The sequence below is a fragment of the Ursus americanus genome, chromosome 8 (assembly GCF_024610735.1).
Source record: "Ursus americanus isolate L20-20 chromosome 8, mUrsAme1.1.p, whole genome shotgun sequence".
NCBI classification, from domain to species: domain Eukaryota; kingdom Metazoa; phylum Chordata; class Mammalia; order Carnivora; family Ursidae; genus Ursus; species Ursus americanus.
The window spans coordinates 66,247,035-66,270,561 of record NC_142134.1 but is presented as its reverse complement, the minus strand read 5'-3'; the positions used below and the strand labels follow the sequence as shown (position 1 = coordinate 66,270,561).

General features: G+C 37.9%; 1 protein-coding gene across 13 annotated transcripts in view; it reads left to right on the top strand.

The window, feature by feature from the left end:
* LOC123775788 (cytosolic beta-glucosidase) overlaps positions 1–23,527 on the top strand; it is an 889,125-nt gene that overhangs the window by 47,079 nt on the left and 818,519 nt on the right. For all 13 annotated transcript variants that reach the window (XR_015725387.1, XR_015725386.1, XR_015725385.1 and 10 more), the window contains 2 exons: positions 904–1,703; positions 2,426–2,549. Coding sequence is in view for 4 of the 13 variants with exons in the window: in XM_087863913.1 (XP_087720039.1) it covers positions 904–1,703; positions 2,426–2,549 (924 nt within the window). In the remaining 9 variants the exon portion in view is untranslated. The remainder of the gene's footprint in view (positions 1–903; positions 1,704–2,425; positions 2,550–23,527) is intronic.

Here is a 23,527-nt window from a genome sequence, read left to right as displayed (position 1 = left end):
TCTTAGACATAAAATCACATAAAGCACTAATACTAGTCTCTCCCCAGTAAGTCTCTTCCAGTTAGGAGTCATTATTAGGTTGGACCCAACATCTTCTTGGCATTGGTTTCTGAGGCAGAGTATCTCCAAGTTAATAACATTCTTCTGAACTCTACCTTGATCCTAAAAATTCTCCCGCACACTTGCAGTGCTGGAGAATTAGCTGAGAGCGAGGGGTGGCTATGCATTCTCACGGACCATGTCAGGATCTTAGAGCAAAGTCCCCAACCATGTTCCTTAACATGTCAAGCATCTGGCCAACTGTCCTTGTAACCCACGTTCTGGGAGCTCTTATTCATGTTCAGTGGGTCTCCTTTTTAGACTTATAAGACTGATATATCTAGAAAAGCGTGGAGGCAGTCATCAATTCCTTTACTTACATTTAATACCGCTGAGAACCATTCATTCATTCAACAAATATTTATTGAGTATCTACTAAATTCCTGATATTGTTCCAGGATTTGGGAGATCCAGAAGTGAATTAGATAAGACCCCAGCTATTTGGAGGCTTGTTATTCTAGTGGGGTTAAGAGACAGATCAAGCATACAGACAAATAAAATAATTTCAGTAAGTGTGGCCGTAACACAAAGTTATGTGGTAGCAACTTGCCCAAATGTATCCCTGTCAGAACATATTTGTTCCACATCTTCCATCATATCCCCAACTCCCCAATCAGCCGTTCTTCCTTGGAATTTTTAACATTTCCTGCCAAACTTGAATTGATTAAATGTGGAAATTAACAAACCTAATTTTGGATAAAAGTTATTTAGGAAATTATTCCTGATCATTTCCTGATCTTTACTTATTGTCAGTGTTCTAAAAATAACTTTTCTTCTTGTACTTTCTTTTCGGTTTTCTCCTAGGAATTGACTATTACAACAAGATCATTGATGATTTGTTAACTAATGGGGTTACACCCATAGTGACCCTCTACCACTATGATTTGCCTCAGGCCCTAGAAGACAAAGGTGGTTGGTTGTCGGAGACAGTCATTGAATCCTTTGACAAATATGCCCGGTTTTGCTTCAGTACTTTTGGAGATCGAGTCAAGCAGTGGATCACCATAAATGAGCCTAATGTTTTTGCCCTTCTGGCATATGATTTGGGTATATATGCTCCTGGTGTACCTCACTTTGGAACTGGAGCTTATCAGGCAGCTCATAATTTGATTAAAGCTCATGCCAGATCCTGGCACAGCTACGATTCCTTATTCCGAAAAGAGCAGAAGGGCATGGTGTCCCTAACAATTTTTGCTGCCTGGGTGGAGCCGGCAGATCCGAACTCAGTGTCTGACCAGGAAGCTGCTGAAAGAGCCATGGCTTTCTGTTTGGATTTCTTTGCTAAACCCATATTTACTGATGGTGATTATCCGGAAGTTGTCAAGTCCCAGATTGCCTTCATGAGTAAAAAGCAAGGCTATCCATCATCAAGGCTTCCAGAATTTACAGAAGAAGAGAAGAGAATGATTAAAGGCACTGCTGATTTCTTTGCTGTGCATTATTATACAACCCGCTTAGTCAAGTACCAGGAGAATAAGAAAGGAGAACTGGGTTTTTTCCAAGATGTGGAGATTCAAATTTTTCCAGACCCATCTTGGATAAGAAGTTTGGATTGGATCTATGTGGTACCATGGGGAATACGTAAAGTACTGAAATACATTAAGGTAAAATACAGTGTTTCTGTTCATGTATACCCAGATATGTAGAAATGGGAAGACAGACATATTTGTGAACTTGGAAAAAGAATGATTTTAGGCAATAGGTTATACATTTGTTGGCTTGGGAAGAGAGATTAGGATTTAAGTTGGTGAGGAGTAACTAGCTGATGACAGACTTCATTACCACGGTTAAAGTTGGGATTCTCTGTTAAAGCCAGTTGTGGGCATAGGAGTAGCTTGGACATATTTTTCAGGCTGATGTCACAACTGTAATTATTAAAAGGCATATTAAGGGCTGAAATAGCTGGATCCTTTTTGGGCCTCTATTATCTGGATGGAGTCCAGGTAGCTGAAATTAAAATTTTAAGTTAATGATTTTTAGGACCCTTGCTGTGGTGGGATGGAGAGTGTAGCTGTTGGTGGGACCAAGGGGTTAAAAAGTAGTGACAATCAGCAGATGCTGATGGAAGAAAGATATTTCTGTCTTCTCATTATGGTAAGAGTCATTTGACTGTCTTCATGGACATTTGCACAGTTTTGCTTTTCCATTGTTAGTCATAAAAGGTCAGTGTGTGGAAAATTAAGTTAATAGGGTCAGTGCAATTTGATGAAAACTAGTTTTGGGTTGTAGCTTAGAGAAGATAGAGGGTAAAGCACCTGATTTTATGAGTCTTTTTTTTTTTTTTTTTACATCTGTTTGGAATAAAACTTCTGCTCTCTTGTTCCAGGATACATATAATAACCCTGTAATTTACATCACCGAGAATGGGTTTCCCCAGCGTGACCCTGCATCTCTTGATGACACTCAGCGCTGGGAGTATTTCAGACAGACGTTTCAGGAACTGTTCAAAGGTACCATTTGAAATGATGAAAGATCAATTGTGCAAACTTAATATAATTTTCCCATATGCCCATTTGCATTCAGTAAAGACCAATGATTTTGAAAGCTGAAATTCATGTAAATCAGTGGAAAGCCATGTAATTAAGAGAGAGGAGAAAAAGTATTTAGGAAAGAGGAAGGTGAGGATTTTGGCCTAGCTTCAGTCTCCCAAAATTTAATCAAGTAAAAGCAACTGTCTTCCACATTTTGTGTCTCCTGGGTGAAGGTGACATGAACAGAAGGGTGGTGGTTGTTGAAAGAGAACATTAGTTATTACAAAAAGATTAGCACTGCCCAACTACATCATGCCTATTTGCATATTTTAATATCCTAACTACCAAGAAATGAATTGACAGAATTTTTAAAGGATCAAAATTAAGCATTTATGCTATAAACATTAAAATGGCTTTCGATGAGTTTTGGCCTAAAATGAGTCTTCCATCACTGTATGCTTCATTTAAGCTGTAACCAAACAGCCCCATTTAGGAACATGTTTTTGTCTTTTTTTTTTTTTTTTAAAGATTTTATTTATTTATTTGACAGAGAGAGACAGCCAGCGAGACAGGGAACACAAGCAGGGGGAGTGGGAGAGGAAGAAGCAAGCTCTTAGCAGAGGAGCCTGATATGGGGCTCGATCCCAGAACGCTGGGATCACGGCCTGAGCCAAAGGCAGACGCTTAACGACTGCACCACCCAGGCGCCCCTGTTTTTGTCTTTTGAATCTGTGAATTTTATTTCAAGATAGGATCATTATTCTGGCAACTATTCTTTCCCCATGGAATTCTTTTTGTATTTGAAAACAAATGTGAAGGAATAATCTTTAACTGGTAACACACATTTCGATACCAGTTAATTTCCCCATTTCAGCATCTGCTTGGAACACTGTTGCTTTGTAAATTTAATTTCTCCTCCCTGTAAAGGAATCATATCACAGAAACAAAATGCAATGCAAAAATGAGACTTTCAATTTCCTTTTTTACCATGATAGGCACACTTCTCTCTCATCATTCTATTTGAAAGGTCCTAGAATTATTCTACCCCAAAATAATCAGTAATATACTGAAATCAGCCAGAAGGAATTCTGGAAAGTGACACAAAATGGTCTCTTTCCCAAACCTAAAATAAATTGTACTCAATCCCTCACTCTGGCTTGAAGTTTATTGGCAGAGGGCAATTGGATTCCTATGATTTGAACCAATTCTTTTGTACAGCATGCAAAACAGATTTTTTCTCCAGGTAAGGATTCACTTTCTGATAAAAAAAAAAAATGTCTAGTTTTCTGAGATTCTACCCCCCTTCTCCCTGTAAACAGCCCTATTCATAGTTAATCCATTGATATTCCCAGTTTCATTCTGTGAGGAAAGTAAACTGGTTACCAACAAGCAGATTTATGGATGGTATAAGGACCACAAATGACTTGTCCAAAATTGTTCTGTGTATTTTTGGGAAAAGAGAGAAAAATAGAAATTGACTTTCTTCATTTCCAGCTAGGTGCTCTGTGTAGTGCTAACATATAAGGGCATTTCATTGTTCTTTGAAATAGTTTCAAGTACTTTAATACAGTATCTTAGATCTTTAACACGAAAAACTCACACAAACTTAGTGGATGCGCAAACTGAGACAAACATAGACGCACAAACTGAGACAAACATAGAAAAGTAATTGAAGGTGAAAGTGGAAAATGTGAGAAGATTTGGGTTTCTGAAGGACAGGGAGGAGATAGGATTAGAAACAAAATTCTGTTTTTCTACTTGTTGAATTTCGGTTGTGTCTTTAAACAGGTGGAAAAGAGACCAGGTACTTAAAACATTAATTGTTCACAGTATGTATGTTCTCTTCTGATTTTTCACATTAGATGATCTATATTCATTGTAGTTAACATATAATATTATATTTGTTTTACATTTTTAAAAAAATGTAGCCTTTCAAATGTGCAGATATCTACTTATAGACAAAAAAGATACATGTTATCTCTTCTGGAGTGGGTACAGTGATAGCTATTTCTTATATATTATTGTGGTAGACACCAGTTATTTAATCTTGGTGAAACTCTTTTCTGGTAATTACTCCCTTGTGTTCTATGAAATATCCACCTCCTCTTATCCTCAGGCTTACCACAGGGACAGCCATGTAAGTAGAATAAAATACCCCTCCTTGTTAACACAGAATTGATTGGTTTAAATGTAGGCACATGACATGAGCTGGGCCAATCCCAGTTCTTCCCTGAGATTTAGAATTTGGGCCAGTCACCTTGTCTCTTGGCCTAGGTTGGGCAGGGGAATGTAGTTTTGTAAGCCATTGGTGGCTATGTCCTGCCGTGGAAGCTAAGGAGTAGTATGAAGGGGAGCTGCAGGTGCACCGAGGGAAGTGGAGACAAGAAACAGGGAGAGCTTTATGGTGATACTTAAGCCTCTAATTCCAGTTTTTCCTCAGACCCAGCTGCATGCCTGATCTTGAGAGACATTACTTTTACTTATAATGAAATGCTCTTCCTGCTTCACCTGAATCTGATTGGTTTTCTGTCATTTGAAACAAAAAGAGTGTTAACTGATACCATCATATCACTTCATTTTCAAAACAGTGAGATGAGGTCATTGCTCCTATTATACAGATGAGAAAACTGAGTTTCAAAGAGGCCAGTTAAGTCATTTGTTCAAGATCACAGAGTGGATCACTGGAACCAAGCAGAATACATGCATTATTATTGCTGTCACTACTACTATTTTGGGGTTTGATGAGATCTGTGAGTTCAGGGCTTTCTGACTCAGCATGGTTGCTTACCACACGGAAACTTTTCCTCACCTTTGGTACTCTGAACTTGTAGAAAGTGCTCCATGCTGCCCCTGCAGGAGCCAATAGGTCCTTGGACACCATTCAGACACCCCCTATCCTGCCTCTTGTCAGCGCCATGGAGCTTAATTTACTAATCGAATTCCTGAGACTCCTTTGAGGTAGTGCTGATGATCTTGATTGGCAAGAACTTTACTAGTAAGAAGCACCCCATGAGGAATTAAAAATAATAACAGGCCAAGGAAGACATTCGTGGGAAGCACTGCAGGTGAGAGCCTGCCAGAACCCAGGGAGTCAGATGGATGATGGCTTTGTGATCCCCACAAACAAAGCCTTCTCTCTAACATCACACAGACGGACGGGCATAGTTGGATCAATGACACTATAGTTGGATCAATGACATCCACCTGGAGGTCGTACTGATCTCTTCAGGTAAAATCCCACAGCAATTAATTGAGCAGTAAAAAGTAAGCTAATGTTTCTGTTTCCTTTTGGGAAAGGAAAAAAAAAGAGAAAAATGTCATTCCAAGAAAAAAAAAGAGAGAAATCAGCTAATGCCTTTTTAATCTTTGCATTATTTAAATGCCTTTAAATAGGGAGTGTTTTAATTAATGTAGATATAGATAAGAGAAAAGCAACGTAGGAGAGACACAAAAAACTTGCAATAACATATAACTAGGCTTGCATTTCAGCTCTGTAAATTATTCGATGAGGGGCCTTTGGCAAATTGTTCAACCTCCCAAACTCTCAGTTTGTTCATCTATAAAAATGGATTAACACTTTCCCCTGAGAGGGTTGTCGTAGAGATTCTGTTTAATGAGCTAATATGTAATCACGCCCAACCAGCAATTGCCTGGCACACAGTAGGCTCTCAATCAATGGTAATAAGTATTATTATTACAAAATGTGTACTCTTAAGAATATATTGATCACCCCAAGTTATTTAACTCATTATTTTAAAAATGTCATCCCAAAACTTTTTTTTCCCCCCACCAAGTGTTTAAGTTATAGCAGAATATTCCCCCATGTCTGCAGGTTTTTCCATCATTCTTTTTGGGGAACCCCTGAATGAATATTGTAACTTTGGCCCTTTGGCTATCTACAGTTGACTCATGTGGAGTAGAAAGCCACACGGCCTCCCTCCATTCATTATTTCCATCAGAGAGGTTGCCAGATTAGGTTGAAAATTAAATCATTGGCAGCAGAAATAACCACTAGGCAACTGGGTAGCTGGAATTGCTCTGCCACATGATTTTTTTTTTTTTTTTTGCATAAGTTCAGAAAGCAGTGATCTTCAAAGAGTTAAGCCTTTTTCACATGAATCTCTATTATATTTATAAAATTTACACTAGTCCTTGCTGCTCCAGAGCCGGCAGGCAAGTTTAAGTTCATCAGGCAAGTTTAAGTTCATATATAAACATACACAAATAGATGCCTCAGTAATCTGAATGTTGCTGAGGATGTTAGGAAGTGTGTGAAGCAGGGGAGGTTACTCCCAATGGGTAGTAGTCCAGCCATGACCTGAATTCTCCTGAAAGGGGATTTGAACCTGTGTTCCACCTGTTCCTCACATGCCTGAGGATGTGCCTAGCATGTGCCTGCCTTTCACTCGGCACACGATCTTTCCTCAGCCTGGAACGCCATGGTTTTTGCCTTCTTCCTGGCCCAAATGCTCTTGTTTGGAGTACGTGAACTTGCTGGAAGTCAGACAAGGCACAGGTTTGAAACCTGGTTCTGCCACTCACAAGCTCAATAATTTGGGGGTTAATTCTAAAACAGACAACACTTCAGCCATCTAACCTTTAGAATGGGGATAATAAGAACATCTGTCTTCTAAAGAGTGGTGAAAAATGAACAAGGTAATGCTTATAAAGCCTAAATACAGAGTCTGGCACATGACAAAGGTTTCTGTAAATGGTGGCTAATTTTTGAAGGGGGCTGTAGAGCCTCTTAATACTGGAGCTGTGTCCTTTTCAGGATTATATCTTCAGCCCTGACTGCCATTTCTGTCTTGTAGTAGGTGTTCTGCACATTTGTTGAACTTGGTGGTGGTGTCTATCAGAGAAGAGTTAGCCAATGGATAATGAGAAATAAATGATTAAATAATTGGGAGCTGTATTTTCTTTCCCTAAAGAAATATACCCCATAGAGGGGGGGAAAAAAAGAAAGAAAGAAAGCTGACTTCTGGAAAGTTTCTGAGCCAGCCCAACTTTCCAGTCAGATCCATGCCTGAGTTAGCACAGCAGTAGATGATTGTAGAGAAGGTTTGTTAATGACCAGCTTTAGGCTTTTAATGACAAAACCCCTCAGCAAGATGTCATTGAAGTTATTGAAGACTTCACTGAAAGTGTTGAAGCTGATGCATTGTAACAAGAAGGTTATAAATCTTGCAGCTTGGGTATACCACCAAGACAAGATGCTGAGCTCAGAATCACCCTGCTGTTGTCTGTCAGCATCCTCCCTCCCTTTCCTCTTCTCCTTCCCATGGAGAGCCAGTAAAGGAGAAAGACATCCATTTCCCGAAGTAGTGCAGACCTGGCAGCCACCTGCCTATGTCAATTTCAGATCACAGAGGCCCATTTAACTGGACAAAATGTGTTAAGCACCTGTGTTTTTCTAAATGTGCATTTAAAAAATCCTAAGAATTAAGGAAAGATCTCAAAGGTTAATACATTGACCTTTTAGAAAAACTAACCAATTAAAAATCCATTGCAAGCTCAGAATAGAGACCCAAGTACCTGAATATAGATTTCCACTCCCTATCTATTGCTTTATTTCTTCTTAAAGTAAACCTTTGTCAGCTTAGCCCCAATGAAGCCGTTCATCTCGTAGCTCACAGATAGCTCGCAGTTTTGGATACATGTGGGGTGGGATATCAGATCCACTGGGTACTGTTGCTTCTGGCTGAACTGGATGACAACTAGTCAAGGTCGGAATAGAAAAGAAAGGACAAGATTAGAAGGCTGTGCACAAGAATTGTTAGCATGTGCTAGTGTACAGACTTGTGGAATTTGAAAAGTCATGAAGAAAACACTTTCCAATATATTTGTGTTGTACGAGTCTACACACTCAGACCATGGGCAAACTCAGCCAGAGATTACAGAGTTCACCTTAAGCAGAGAGATGCCAGGTGACCTTCCCTGATTTTTTCTCCTCTACTTCTGTTCAGTGGCACACTTACCTTTACCTTCTATTCATATAAAGAATAAAAAGTCTGCAGGGCTTGGAGAGTGAAGACAGACGAAGTCCTGTGTTCTAGTGATGTGCCTTTGGGTCAGTTATCATTAGGACTCTGAATGCCATCTTCCTCACCTGTTAAATGGGACTAATGCTAATTACTATTCTGCGTAACGCAGTCAGTCGTGAAATAAAATGAGACGATTTATGTCCCTGTGTGCTCAGAATACCTTAAAATATTAGATATTATATTCATTGACATATGTCAATTGACAGGTGACATAGGACATCTGTCATTCTGGCCAAATTCCACAGTCTGGACCTCAGTATTCTCCATTGTAAAAAGAAGGAATTGGCACTCTTTATCCAGTTGCTTTCAACATCTGCAATTTCCAGATTCTATGGTTTTATTTTCCTGCACATTTCTAAACTGCCGTAATGGAGTGGTCAGCTTAGGGATTTTACTAGAGAGCATGTGCTATGGCGAATGGCTGGTGTAGAGCTTGGTAACACTGAGAATCAAACACGCACACATACACGTGCACACACATGCACAGGTGGTGGTTGTTAAGCTACTTGGTCAGGCTAAGCCAGGTAGGGCACATATTGATATGATTAGGGACATACAACATTTAGCAGACACACCCTCTTAGAAACAGAACCTGGCGCATCTGCTTCATGGGAATAGGCTTCATGGAGCTGCCCAAGTGAGAAGCAGCTCAGTCACACCTCAGAGAATCTGCCCTTGTGCTTTGTGACTGAAAACCACTCTTTATCTTCTCCTTCGGTCGCTTTCTAATACTTAACGCTGGGCACTACAGATGGACATTCCTTTGTTTCTTTTTAATTCAGCTCCACCTGCTCTGAGGGGGTAATTACTTAAGGTTCCCCATTACTGCAGGCCCTGTGAATTTTAAAACTACTATAAAGCCTTAAAAAAAAACGTATCCAGATTATCTCAAACTTACCCTCTCCATTTTTTATGACAATCTGTCTGGTAGTTTTTGTGTGATGTGGCAGCAAATAGAAGCTCAGTTTTATTTTTATAACTGTAAAAGAGACCTGTAAAATAATTGAGGCATACTTTATCTGGAGAAAATCTACTTTTCCAATATGAAGAGTAGACTCTGGAATCTTGAAAAAGGTGAAAAAAAGAGGGAGGATTTGGTAATGATTTTTAAATGAAATATATTTGACATATGACATTTTGTAAGTTTGAAGTGTACATGTTAATTTGATATATTTTTATATTGTAATATGAATACCACCCTCGTGTTAACTATTATGTTACATAATTATTATTTCTTTTTTTTCTTTGTGCTGGGGACAATTGAGATTTAGTTTCTTAGCAGCTTTGAAGTTTATAATACAGAATTGTTGACTATAATCACTATGATGTGCATTAGCTCTCCAGAGCTTATTATTAGTTCCCAGTTTGTACCTTTAAACTACATAGCCCCAATTCCCTCACCCCCCAGCCACTGGTGACCACCATTCTGTTCTGTTTTTATGAGTTTGGCCTTTTTTGATTCCACATATAAGTGATACCATACGGTAGTTATCTTTCTCTGTCTGATTTATTTCACTTAGCATAATACCTTCAAGTTCCAACCCTGTTGTTGCAGATGGCAAGATTTACCTTTTTCTTATGGCAGAATAATATTTCATTGTATACACACACACACACACACACACACCCCACAACCTCTTTATCCATTCATCTGTTGGTGGATGGTTAGATTACATCCATATCTTAGGTTATTGTGAGTAATGCTGTGATAAACATAGGAGTGCATATCTCTTGTTATCATCTTGGCAAGGATGTAGAGATAAGGGAACTCTTATGCACTGTTGGCAGGAATGTAAGTTGGTTCAGCCATTATGGAAAACATTAGGGAGGTTCCTCAAAAAATTACAAATAGAACTAACATATGATTAAGCAATTCCACTTCTGGGTATATATCCAAAGGAACTAAAAACATGGGTTTAAAGAGATACTGATTTTTTAAAACTGTTTCAGGAGAGCACAATGATGGACTATTCAGGTGATGAGAGAGCTGTTGGAATTGAGAGAATAGAGAGAAGTAGATGGCCAGGTGTTAGCCATTCCTACTTAAGAAGCTTAACATGAGTTTCCCAGTGCTTGGAAAGGAATATTCTCCATTATAAACTAATACATTGACATTATGTTTTGTAAGTCAAGGTCTTGTGAGTTCATCAGTGGGGATTAGCTCTGGGTACACTGAAGAAATAAGTGTCTGCATTTGCAGTGTTGGTAATTAGACTATAAGCAGTGCTAATCTCACAGTTTTATAGCTTTCCTCTCTGTGCTCTTATCCTACCTATTTATAACTTTGATGCTGGTCAGTCACTCTATAGTGACATAAATATTGTGTCTGTCAGCTCTCCCAGATTCGTAATTGGGTGAATGACTGGTTAACTACATCCTATATTAGTTTTTCAGTAGCAAGCCTGCCACTGTGTAGAAGAAAATCAGCAATATAATGAATAAGGACATTAAACATTGGTGCTATAACTGAGTCATGGGCTCCTTGTTGCAATTAAGCACATGTTGAATAGGACAGTTGAATAGATGGGAGTTGAGAGACACTTCGCGTCTTGAAGACCCATTATAATCCTTGGAAGTAAGGAAGAAAACCATCTTCAAAAGAAATGGAAATTATTAAAAGGTACAAGTGCTCATAGGCAGGATCAGTGATAATAAAGATTTTATTTAACATTTTTCAATGACAAAATTTGACCAGAATTCAATTTTGAAGTTTTGAGCTATATACTTAGCATTCAGTAGCCAGTCAGTAAATTCGTAATGGTTGATTAGGAAATTGAGTCTAAATAAGCAGGAAAACAGAATCACTCCTGGGAATTTGAACAAAGTATTAGATTTATACCACCATTTTGCTTCTTTAAAGAAATAGTGGATTGTTTTTGCTATTATGAGAATAATTTTCATGCTTCTGTATTATGCATAGGTGCTAATATACCCTTTTGATACTAAATTTGGTTTTGCTGTGACAATAATTGAAATCTATGCTGAAGGTTTTTAAACTCTTTATATAAATACACTTAACTCCTCTGTACCTCAGTTCCTTCACTAGAAAAATAAAAGGGGTGAACTAGCTATTCTTTTGGGATCCTTCCAGTTTAAGAATTTTGTGATGCTCTAAGTATCCTTTCGACTCAGGTATGTCAAGGATCATATTTTATAGAACTCTTGATAATTTCTTAGGCTATAAAATTAAGTCTAAGGAATTATAATTAACATCTTTTTTTTTAAAACTTTCTTCATTCTTCTCATTTAGCTCCTTAATTTGAAATGTGAACACCTTTCTTAGCTGAACATAAAATAGGACCTTGCTCTTCAATGAACTGTTTCTATCGATATTGATTCAGGTTCCAGGTAACATTTTCTTGACCTTCAGTCTGGGTGTTTCGTCTCCTATTCACTCATATCGAAAATGAACCTTCCTTTTCCTCCCCTGAGAAAGTTATCCCTTGGAGTTCAGAGTCAGAAGGGTCACCTCAGATTCAAGTTTAACAAAATTACTGTAGAGAACATAAAATCTTAGGGAGGAAATAGAATGAACAAATCAGTCCAGTGCATTAGAATAAAATCCCCAGCTGAACACATGCACAGCAGTTACAATCACAAGTAGTAGAATCACCTTTCAAAACATGATCATGGCAAGCCCCACCTAATCTATCAAGTTTTAAAACAGTTAAGTATGATTTCCAAGCTTTGCCATAAATGCATAATTTAATTCAGTTAGGCAGTACAGTGATTTTCACTTTCCTTAAATTTGACTTTAGCATGAAACTTTTGTGTCTGGGCAAGATCCTGAATTAGAAAGAGGATCAAGTTGCAGCCATTTTCAAAATTACCTTCCCACCATAATAATGTGGAGAGACTTCATAGCTGGGAAGTCTCCTTTTCTATTTGGAACTTTTGAGCACAGAGTTTACTCCAATCAGGGTTCCTTTTACCCCAAGTTACTGTTTAGGTAGGATTTTCTTCAATACAGTGAAAATATCAGCCTGGTGCTGGAGATGAAAGTAGTTTCTTTCAGAATAGAAAGAAATTCTTAAGGCTTATCTGGAAATGCTATGTGCAGAGGAGGGAGAGGGAGCCCTGTCTCCCTGAATAGGGTCATCTCAGCAACAGCAAAGTCTCCTGTGTGTGAATGAGATTAGCTAATGAAACAGTATCATGGCCTGAGATTATTTTGTACCATTCTAAAATTCAGCCACATTTCCCCCCTTGTTTGTGAAATTCCATTATAGGAATCACTGCCTGCTTTAGAGATAAGTGAAACCATTATGGGTGGAGGAAGAAAAGGCATTTGAACCTTGAAGAATTTTAATTGGTGCTGGTGAGTGAAGGTGAACAAGAAGCCTTAAATGTTTCAAGTGAAAACATTAATGAGTTTGGGACTAAATGTAGATGATGGGAGGAGGGATGCCTCACATCTGTTGATGAAATAACTTTTTTCTCCCCTAAAAGGTGGAATTCATTTCTTTAGTAGATTTAAACCCAGCCTAAAGTCTTCAATAATTTTAAATGGCCACATTGTTTCATAGCTACTAATTGAGTCAGATATGTTTTATAGTTAAAAATAAGCAAAATAACACAAAAATTAGATCACTGCATAAAATGGGAGTACATGAGTGTATATTCAGTGTGTATACCTTTATTTAGATCATTTTGTTCTGTGGCGAGGCCCTACTGGTTTAGTCTTCTTGAAACATTTTTCTTCCAAAGATGTTCAGTCAATGTTGTTGATCTTTTGAATGAACAGTTGGCCTTTCATTTAAAAAGAAACTTCAAAAATATTTCATGGCCAAAGTTTGCTGCCCTCATGAATGTATGATAGTAATGTCAAGAGCGATTCAGAAATATCCTTCAGCATTCCTAGAAGAACAAACAGCATCACCCATTGTAACTTTTGTACGGACAGGTGGCACTTTTTATGAATACTTCCACACAACAAGGATTTGCTTATTTGACATAGTGAAAGAGCATATTCTTGAAAGACAAATAGTTCTGCATTCAAAACCTGGCTCTGACACCCCTTCATGCTCTATGACCTTGGATGCGTTATCCTGACTCTATGAATATCAGTTCGTCATTTGTGAAATTTTATTTTTGGTGAGGATTAATGACATACTTCATATCCTAGAAAAATGCCTAGTGCATAAATCCCCCAAATGATAACTATTGCAGTGAATTCTTTGTTACCCAGCGTCTGTTAACCAGGATTTTAGAAAAACTGTGACTTCCTGCACAGTCATCAAGCACTGATAATTTATGCTTCTCTTGATGACCCTGAAATGCATTCTGAATAATTAGAGAAAGATTAAATTATAATCAGTTTAGTTTCAGTGTTAAGTGTATTTTAATGTATTCTCATTCTTTAAAAATTTGTAATCCTTCTGCATGTGGTAACAATTAACAAAAAATATTTGATTAGCTGGAGCACTCCACTTCCTGACTGTCAGACTAATAAAGGGTTTATTGTATATTGTTGGAACTCAAACTCTACAGATAAACTGGGCATTTGCCGGATGGATTCACTTCATACTGGTCTGATATCTATTCTCAGACCCAATGTGTTAGCTTCTTGCCTGTTGGAAATTCTAGAATTAGTCCTTAAGTATCCTTAAACAACACTGTATACAAGGCCCTGTTTGCATATTTTTTATCACAAGGTCATAATGCTGGTCATCCCATCTGATTTTGTGCAGATGAGTAACTAAATCTAGCCTTGAGGGTTGTCTGTTCTTTTCCTCCAGATTTCTAGAGATGGACATCACAACTGACATTAGTAATCAATCTATCTTGGTGTTTCATCAACCTTTACTCTTATCCAATCATGTTTTAGACTTATTTTCATTGGACTTTTTAGGCTATATAACCTTTCTGATGAAAACTTCAGCATGCATTTTATCATCTCTGTGGTCTTTTGAACTTCCCACATTCTTTCCCCCTCATCTCCACCTCCCCCTGCCCCACATAAGGTCATATCTGCTTTAAAAGATGGCTTAACAACTGACTTGAGTTGAAAATAGTCTCCTCAAAAAATTATCACTATTATTGTCCCTTTGTGATCTCAGTTTATAAGGCTCATTTTCAGGCAAGCAGATTGGTTTTAGTTGTTTAATTGATCACCATAGGACATAGTATTAATTGGTTTCCCCCTGTCTGGCCTCATTCTGCCTGCCTTTAAATCCCTGCCTTGCGCTGAAATCCCTCTTCCAACACAACAGTCTTCTCTTCTGTAATGTCCTTCACATCCCAGCTGACATCCTCAGTACTTACTTCATGAGTTCAACAGTACCAGTAGAAGGAGTCTGACTGTCTCCCTTAAAGGGAGAGCAAGGCCATGGGGAAAATAGCTGATGAAGATTTCATTTTGCTTTCCAACACCAGGCAACTCTTGGCCCTGGTGTGAAGGCAGAGTTGGCTAGGGTGCTCCCGTCAAAATGTAGAAGGCTTCCTTGGTAATGTCAGGGTGAGCACTAGGTAAGGATAGATAGCTGGGGTGCATAGCCAGAAAGCAACAATTAGCATTCTCCTGTAATGCTGTGATTTCTCTGAGACTCAATTCACTACATTGCTCTCCTTTAGTTGATAAGGTAAGTTTCATGCTATTGTGTGTAATTTCTCCCCCAAGTGATTTTTTCTCATTATATAGACATATTTTAAAAGCCAGCAACTCAATGGTATCACCATCACTATTTCTTTAGCTACACCAGACCTGTATCTGTTTAGCTACCACAAACGTGTTTCATGTTTAACAAACTGTATTTTCATTATAGGGCTATTTTGAATCTTTTGGGAACCATGGGTTTGAATTCCAGTATATCAGAATGGTCAATTGTAATATTTTATTGAATAGGCTTCTTTAACAAAATGGGACATTTTCCTAAGTATAGTATAAGACCATCTGGCAGAACAAATGAATATATGTTAATATAAATCCAATGCTAAAAATTAAGAACATTCACAAAATTGAAGTTTAAATATCTTTACCAACTTTCAGTACTAATGCATCTTTAGTCACAGAAATGTCATTAAATATTTGTGTTGGTCAGTAGTTGAAGGGTGTTTATATGATATATCTTATTTTTTTGACTTCTGACATTCCTAATGCTGTATTCTCTTATAAATATGTGTATTTGCAGTCACCTGAAGTCTTTCATTACTTTCCTTTTATTTAAGGGAGATTTGCTTCTTGAAAAAAATTATCTTCTTTTCGTGTTTCTATTTTTTAAAATATTTTTTGTTAACACAAGCACTGTTAAATCTGTTACTGAGAATAATGGTAGGAAGGATATTAAGAAATGCCAGTTTAAACTTGTTGAGAAGTATTAATTTTTGTCAATTATTGAAGATTGGCCATTTTATTATATTCAGGCTCTAGATAGAAAGAAATACCAGCTAGTAAAGCTGAGGAAGGAGAAAAAGGGGGGGGGGATGCAAACATTCTGATCATAGATTGTTGACATAAAACTTGGAAACAAGCTCGTAGCATCCTGGCATCCAGGTCAAAGGGGACTCACCATTAGTTACATCTGTAATTTCAAATCGTACTCTGTGGAGTCTTGGGTTCCATGGAGATATCTTTGGAGACTGTTTGCATAGAGGGAGGGTGAGAAAGTGGGCTCCAGGGCACATCAGCTTTTATTGGTTGTATATATTAGGAATCCATAAAAATTTTCATTTGAAAGGAAGACTCTGTTGCTAAAAAAAGAAAAATTGGAAAGCCGCTGAATAATAGGGATCTCATTATCAGAGGGGAAGCAACATAGTAGCTCCTTTGAGGAAGTGAAGCTTAACTGCCTTTCTCTTTAACTTAGAAAAAAAAAAATTATTTCAAACATACAGAAAAATACAGGTACCCATGTAACTGTGACCCAGATTTAACAAATATTCGTATTTTGCCACATGTATTTTACATTAAATAAATAAATAAAATTGACCCTGTTGAAACCCCTTTGTACCCTCCCTGTCCAAATCTCCTTTGCTCCCTCCCTGACCTTGGATTCCCCAGATCCTGAAGCTGATGTGCGTCCGCTTGTGCACTAGATGTACGTCTTGCTACAAATGTATGTATCCGTAACCCATTTGTATATTGTTTTGTGCATTATATCATTTACATAATAGCTTCACACCATACATATCCATTTTCTACAATACGTTCTTTAGGATTTACCATTACACTTTTAGCTTTAACTCATTCTTTTTAATGGATCTATGGTATTCTGATATGTGAACACACCACACTTATTTATTCATCCTCCTGCTGACAGATACTTGGAGTCCAGATGATGGACCTTTTTTTTTTTTCACTTTTGCAAACAGTGCTGCACTGAATATACTTGAGTAGCTTATGTTTGAAAGGCATTTCTTACGTGGGAGTTTATGAAGCCAGCCTTCAGCTAGCCCACCTGGTGTCTTTGTACCATTTAGAATGAGGTCCCTTTTCCTTAAAACACTTTACATTTTCTGGGAAATGATCTCAAAGACTAAGCAAATCTATAATCACTTTATTTCAAGGGTGTCTTCCGTACTTTCACAAAATAAAACTTGGATGATCATAGCAGTCACCCTGTACGTAGCGGACCCATACTTAGAAAACCCGCAGGATTTAAAGAGTTTGGGTGAATGAGCGTGCTTAACAGGTTAACAGCTATAATCTAAAAGATTGGTGCTTAGTGTTTACGAGATCTTTCCAGCTAAAGGCAGGGGCTGGAAACAATTGTATCTTCTTCAGAGATAATATGTTGCAAAAGAGGAACACAGGGAAGATGTATAGGCCTCCTTTCTTTTCCAGGTCACAGAGGACCAGGGCAGGGTCAATATGTATAGAGGTGCTATTGCCTAGAACACTGCCCTCAAGCCCCTCCTATGTAGACACATATACAGCACAGGCTCCTACCAGGCTTCATCTGCTAACTCAACAATATGCTACTAGAGAAGGCAAGCTGTCCAGAGAAGGCATGTGTGTCTTTGCCCTAGGAAAGTAAGTTTGAATTGTATTGGGCTGAGGTGCCATGTTGTGAGCCTCCCACTGAGGCTGGCGCAACAAGGGCCAATACATTGAAATGTGTTCATGGAAAGTTCCTTTGGTACTCATTAGGTGGCTTTGCTGGAGGGGAAAACAACCCCACAAGAGGCCGTGCAATGTCCCCTCTATTGTTCAGGGGAGTTTAGTAGGGGACAAACTCTGCCCTGCTTTCAAAATCTTAAAAGCATATTATTTGCTTTGCAAAGTCCTTGCAATTAGACGTTGCATGAGACAGCCTAGCAGGAAACTCTCTTAGGTACCTAAACTTTTCCTTCTTCTTGACCCTGTCCCAGGCAACATTTTAATCAATGATTTGGGTAAAGAGTTGAGGGAATGCATTTCCAATTTGCAGATGACAAAAAGCTCATTAGGGGAGAGAGCAAAAACAAGCTTGCTGCTACTTTTATGGTGGTTTGTTCATTTTCATCAAACAGATCTTAGCTTAAATTTCACCTTCTCACAGAGGCTTTCCCTGAGGATCCGACTAATGTATGACCTTTATTTCCAGTTAGTCTCTACCTGTTTTCTTTATCCAAAATTGTATTTCTTAGTTGTTTAATGGTTTTCTGACACATCTCCATAGACTATAAGCTTGATGAGAGAAGGGACCATGCTTCCCTGATCATTTCTGCCCCCCCCCCAGGACATAGCATAGTTCCTGGCACATAATAGGGACTTAATAAATTTTTGTTGATTGAATGAAAGTCATGGGAATCATTGAAGAATATTAGGCAAAGAAGTGACATGATCAGATTCCTGGTTCAGAAATGAAATTTGGAAGGAGTCAAGACTAGAAGCCTGGTATTCATAATTGAATATGTTTCATGGAATCACACATATGTGTTGTAGTTGTATAAAAATTTGCCTTACTTGTATTCACAGTGTCAGATCTCCTGATTATAAGGTATAATAACATCACTCTTAATTTTGTCTGGAATATTATCTTCTGTCCTTGGCACCATTGAGCATTAACATTAATATTAACAATCTAAATCTTACCCAGAAGATAATGTCTAGGATGATCTCCTAACGGGGAGAGGGCTTTTAGTTTTTGTTAAAATTGTTAAAGAACTTTCAGGTGCGAGACTAAAAAGATTTGTTTTATGTTGTTGGAGAGGGCAGAATTCAGGCCAGTGGGGGCCCATTACATGAAAGTGAGTTTCAGTTAACATAAGACATAGCTTTCTAACAATTAGTGGGGCTGAATAAGGGAATGAAGGTCCTCAAGAGACATTAGAGACTTGTCGATAGATGGCATGGAAGCAGATGCCAGATGCCCATCTGTCAAAGACGTTGTTGAAAGGATGTCTGCCCCATGTGGAAGGGTCATTCCACAAGTGTGTGCAGCTCCCTAATATTTATTGAGTACCCACAGTGCACTTGCTTCTGTGGAGGATACATAAATATATAAGGCACAGCTGCTGTCTGGATGTGATCACCTTCCAATCCTAAATTCTGTGAATTTCAGGGAGTTTTAGCCAAGGACCTAATGTAATTCTTACATCCTCCAATTAGAGCAGTCTGAAGTTATGAAGTCCCAAAACATCGCGAACCTACTGGTCATGCTTAACCTTATGCCCCCAGTACAAACATGGTGCAGAACACCACTTCATAGCCAAGTCCTTCTTTTGTCCCCCAATTGAAGCTCTGGCTTTGCTTTTGTGACATAAAAGATTCTAGCATATGAAAGTTAGTTTCTTTTCTTTGGTTCACTTCTCGTCTGGTTTTGAAAGTTTAATATGAGTTCTGAGCTCAGGATGACATGTGTTGGCTTTATTTAATCAAACTTTGTCGAGATAAATATTTTTGCATTAGAATTGGATCTCTGTGATTCTCACCGATGACAAAAACATGAATTATAAAGTAGAGACTTTACGGAATTATAAGTAAGCACACTTAATTCTTTAAAGTCAGATCTGCCCAATCAATCACAAAGTGTTTGACTTGGAAACCTTCTTCCTCACAGTAGAGAACATTAATAAATAAACGTCTGGATGGAACAGTTTGGGGGGTTAGATTTGGATATCGCATAATGACCTAACACTTTGGTTTGAATTCTCTGGCCTCTGTCAATGACATGAAGTTGGCTGTTGATGTGGGAAACAAAGGCAGAAGAAAAATTATTAAATTTCCTTACTATCTACAGCCCAATGACAAGTCTTTGAAAAAGACAGAGTGACATTCCTCTAGGGACTCAGTTGCCTTGGTGTTACTACTTTGCTAAGGGCAAAAGGCAGTGTTGGCCCAACCCCCAGGATCCTGTAAGCCAACTTTAACATATAAAAATTCCTTTGGAAACCTCCTTTATCTCTACCCCCTAAGATACAAGTTGGCAATCATCCCCCAAGCATATGTCCCACTGATACACATCTGAAGGGTGTCATGACTGAGTTTTTACTAAACAGTAATAAATGGCCTTTCCTAACAATAGCTAGCCCCCCTCAGGATCCTGGAAACCTTGTTTCCAAAATACCTGGGGGGCTTACACTATCCTTAACCCCTTCCCAACTTGGAAGTATATAATGGGCCACTCCTCATGACCCCAGTGCAGCTCTTTCTGCCCACAGGTCTTTTCCCCATGCTTTAATAAAACCACCTTTTTGCACCAAAGACGTCTCAAGAATTCTTTCTTGGCTGTTAGATTTGAACCCTAATGTCTTTTCCTACATCAGCTGTCACATGGATATGGCCTCTCTCTCTTTCACGTGCTTCAGACGCAAGTGTGTTGGAACCTCATTAATGTAGGTGATATCTGCTGTCATCATTGATCCACGTGCCATCACAGTGATCTGAACGATTAATATGCTTCCTTAGGCTACTTAACGGAACCTTGGGAGCCACCTTGACCCTGAGTAGATTTACAGCCCCAGATATTTAATGTTTGATTTCATACTATATTAGTAAATATACAAGACACTTGAATAGTCCTTAAAAAAATATTCCTTTGCTATATAGTCTGGGGACTTAGTGATTTCTGTCATTGGCCAAAGTCTCTTTGTATGTGCTTACTTTTCATTTGTTGACCTTAAAATTAACCCAGATTAAAATTATGTTCTCCAAATGTAGTTCAGATTACTGTATTCTGAGTAAGAGATATAGTAGAGAAGGAGCTCATGAGGGAGACAGCTTTCCCAAGTCATTGCTTTGTAGTCACTAAGAATGATTTGCCAGCAGGCCTAGAGTGTCCATTTGGTATTATATGCAAGGAGTTTTAAAGGATCTTAGCTGGAATAGCAAAAAAAAAAAAAAAAAAAAAATTGGGAAATTAAAAATATTAAAATAGAAGTTTGCATATTCTCACCAGGGAGAAAACATTGCTCCTACATCACTTTTTTTTTTTTTAAAGATTTTATTTATTTGAGAGAGAGAGAGAGAGAGCACGAGTTGGGGGAGGGGGGAGGCAGGCAGAGGGAGAGGGAGCAACAGACTCTCCGCTGAGTGGGGAGCTCCATCCCAGGACCCTGAGATTAGGACCCATGCTGAAGGCAGATGCTTAACCGACTGAGCTACCCAGGTGCCCCTACATCACTCCTTTTTAATAGTCTAGTTTTTGCTCTCTTTAGAGCAGAGATTTGGGGCACTGCTTCTTAATCCTGCCTGTAACACTGGAGAGAGTTAACAAATACTGACACCTGGATTCCACCCCCAGTGAAAATAATTTTTTTTTTAGTTAACATCCTCGTCTCATATGGTGATTCTAATTTATTTTTTCTGACTTTATTGAGATCTAATTGATGTATAACATTGTATAATTGTAAGGTGTACAAGGTGATGATTAGATGTATGTTTATATTATGAAATAATCACCACAATAAGGTTAATTAACACCTCCATCAACTCATGTAATTACTTTTTTTTTTTTTTTTTTTAGGTGAGAACATTTAAGTTCTACTCTTAGGAACTTTCAAGTATGTAACACAGTATTGTTTACTGTGGACACTATGCTATACATTAGATCCCTAGAACTTATTTATCTTGTAACTACAAATTTGTGCCCTCTGACCAACATCTCCCCATTCCCCTCACCCCACATGTCCTGGCAACTACCACCCTATTGTTTCTATGAGTTTGGCTTTTTTTAAGATTCCACACACAAGTGAGATCATACAGTATTTGTTTTTCTCTGACTTATATTACTTAGCATAATGACCTGAAATCCATCCATGTTGTTGCAGAGCTGAATGATATTTTGTTGCATATGTACACCATGTCTTCTGTATCCATTCATCTATAGATGGACGCTTAGGTTGTTTCCATGTCTTGGCTGTTGTGAATAATGCTGCAATGGACAAGAAAATGCAGAACAGAGATTCTAATTTAAGTGTCTGGGGTGTGGCCTGGGCATTAGGGATTTTACAAGTTCCCCAGGAGATTCTAATGTACAGATAATACTGAGAATCACTGATATGTATATTTTGAAATATTCTATAGGAATATGAGAATTGGGAGAATTAGATGCATGTGCTTACTCTGGCAGTTTATGGAAAGTCATGAAAAATTTTTTAATTTTAATTTATTTATTTATTGGAGAGTATCTTTTAGACCCAGCTTCTGTTTACATCTTTAGGATACAGTTCTAGACAGAAAATTACAGGGTCAGGATTATGCACTTTAATGTGTTTAGATATACATTTTCAAATTGATTTCTAGAAATTAACTTTTTTCCTTAATTCTTGTTAGGATATTTATTTAGCCACGTCTTCACCAATACCGAGTACTGTCTTTAAAGCAGACACATACATGCAACACACACTTTGCTAATTTGACATGAGATCGATCTATCTATCTATCTGTCTATCTGTTTCCATGTATGTTTTTGTTTTCATTTATATTTAATTTAATTTCAGAGAAGGCCAAATGTTTTATTATCAGTTATTTGAATTTCTTCTGTGAGGTGTCTATTCATGTTAGTTGAATATCCTATTGTGGTTTTCATGTTTAGCATGTGTTTTAAGAAAATAATAACCATCATAATAAATGAATGTCATTTCCCCTATCAATCCCCAGAAAGTATTTAGAAATAATGCTGATTCTAATATACAGGGCAAAGTCTTCAATTTTATTTTTATCTTTAAACATCTAACCCATTCATTATAATCTTAGATGCAGTTTTACACATTTTTAAAAGCTTAAAATGAAAATCTGAGGTGTCATTACATACAAGACATCATATGGAGCCATCTAAAGAAGGATGAAGAGAGAGAGAAAGAGACTAACATGCTCTGGTTCCAAGAAGCATGGTTCAAAAACTAGAGTTTAGAGTTTTTCCTTTCCTCTTCATGCTAATGGAACACGCTGTTACCATTTCACTGTAACTTTAATTGCCTCCAGTAAATTTGTCAGCAAATCAAGTGGCATACCCATAACTGCCTCCTGCTACAGAGATACATGCATTATGGAAGCCCATTATAAATTTAGTGATGATGATGAAGGAAAACACGCTGCTTGTTACATCCTGATTAAACCCAAAGTTGCTTTTATGATTCCTTAAATTTAGGCCAAATTTTGCTTTAATCTCACAGACATATCCCAAATCAGAGGCAAACATAACTATATTGCATTATCTTTTTCTGGCTATACATGATTTATGTCCTCTCTTGGTGAAACTATGTTCCCATGATTTTGCTATTGTGATAAATTGAAGGCGTGATATTACAAACCAGGATTTGGAACAAGAAAGACTATGAAAATTAAAGTTTCTGTTTACATGCAGGATTCTTTTTTTAGTTGTCACTGATTTTTTTCGTCAATAATCAAGGTGTCTCTGTATAAAAGATGTAAAAATGCTTCAGTTTTCTGGAACATGACAATTTTCCAAACCTCCTTTTTATTTCACTTGCTTACTTTATGGCAATGCCTTTACTTCCTTGATATGCCTTTTCCTTTTCCTCATTTAC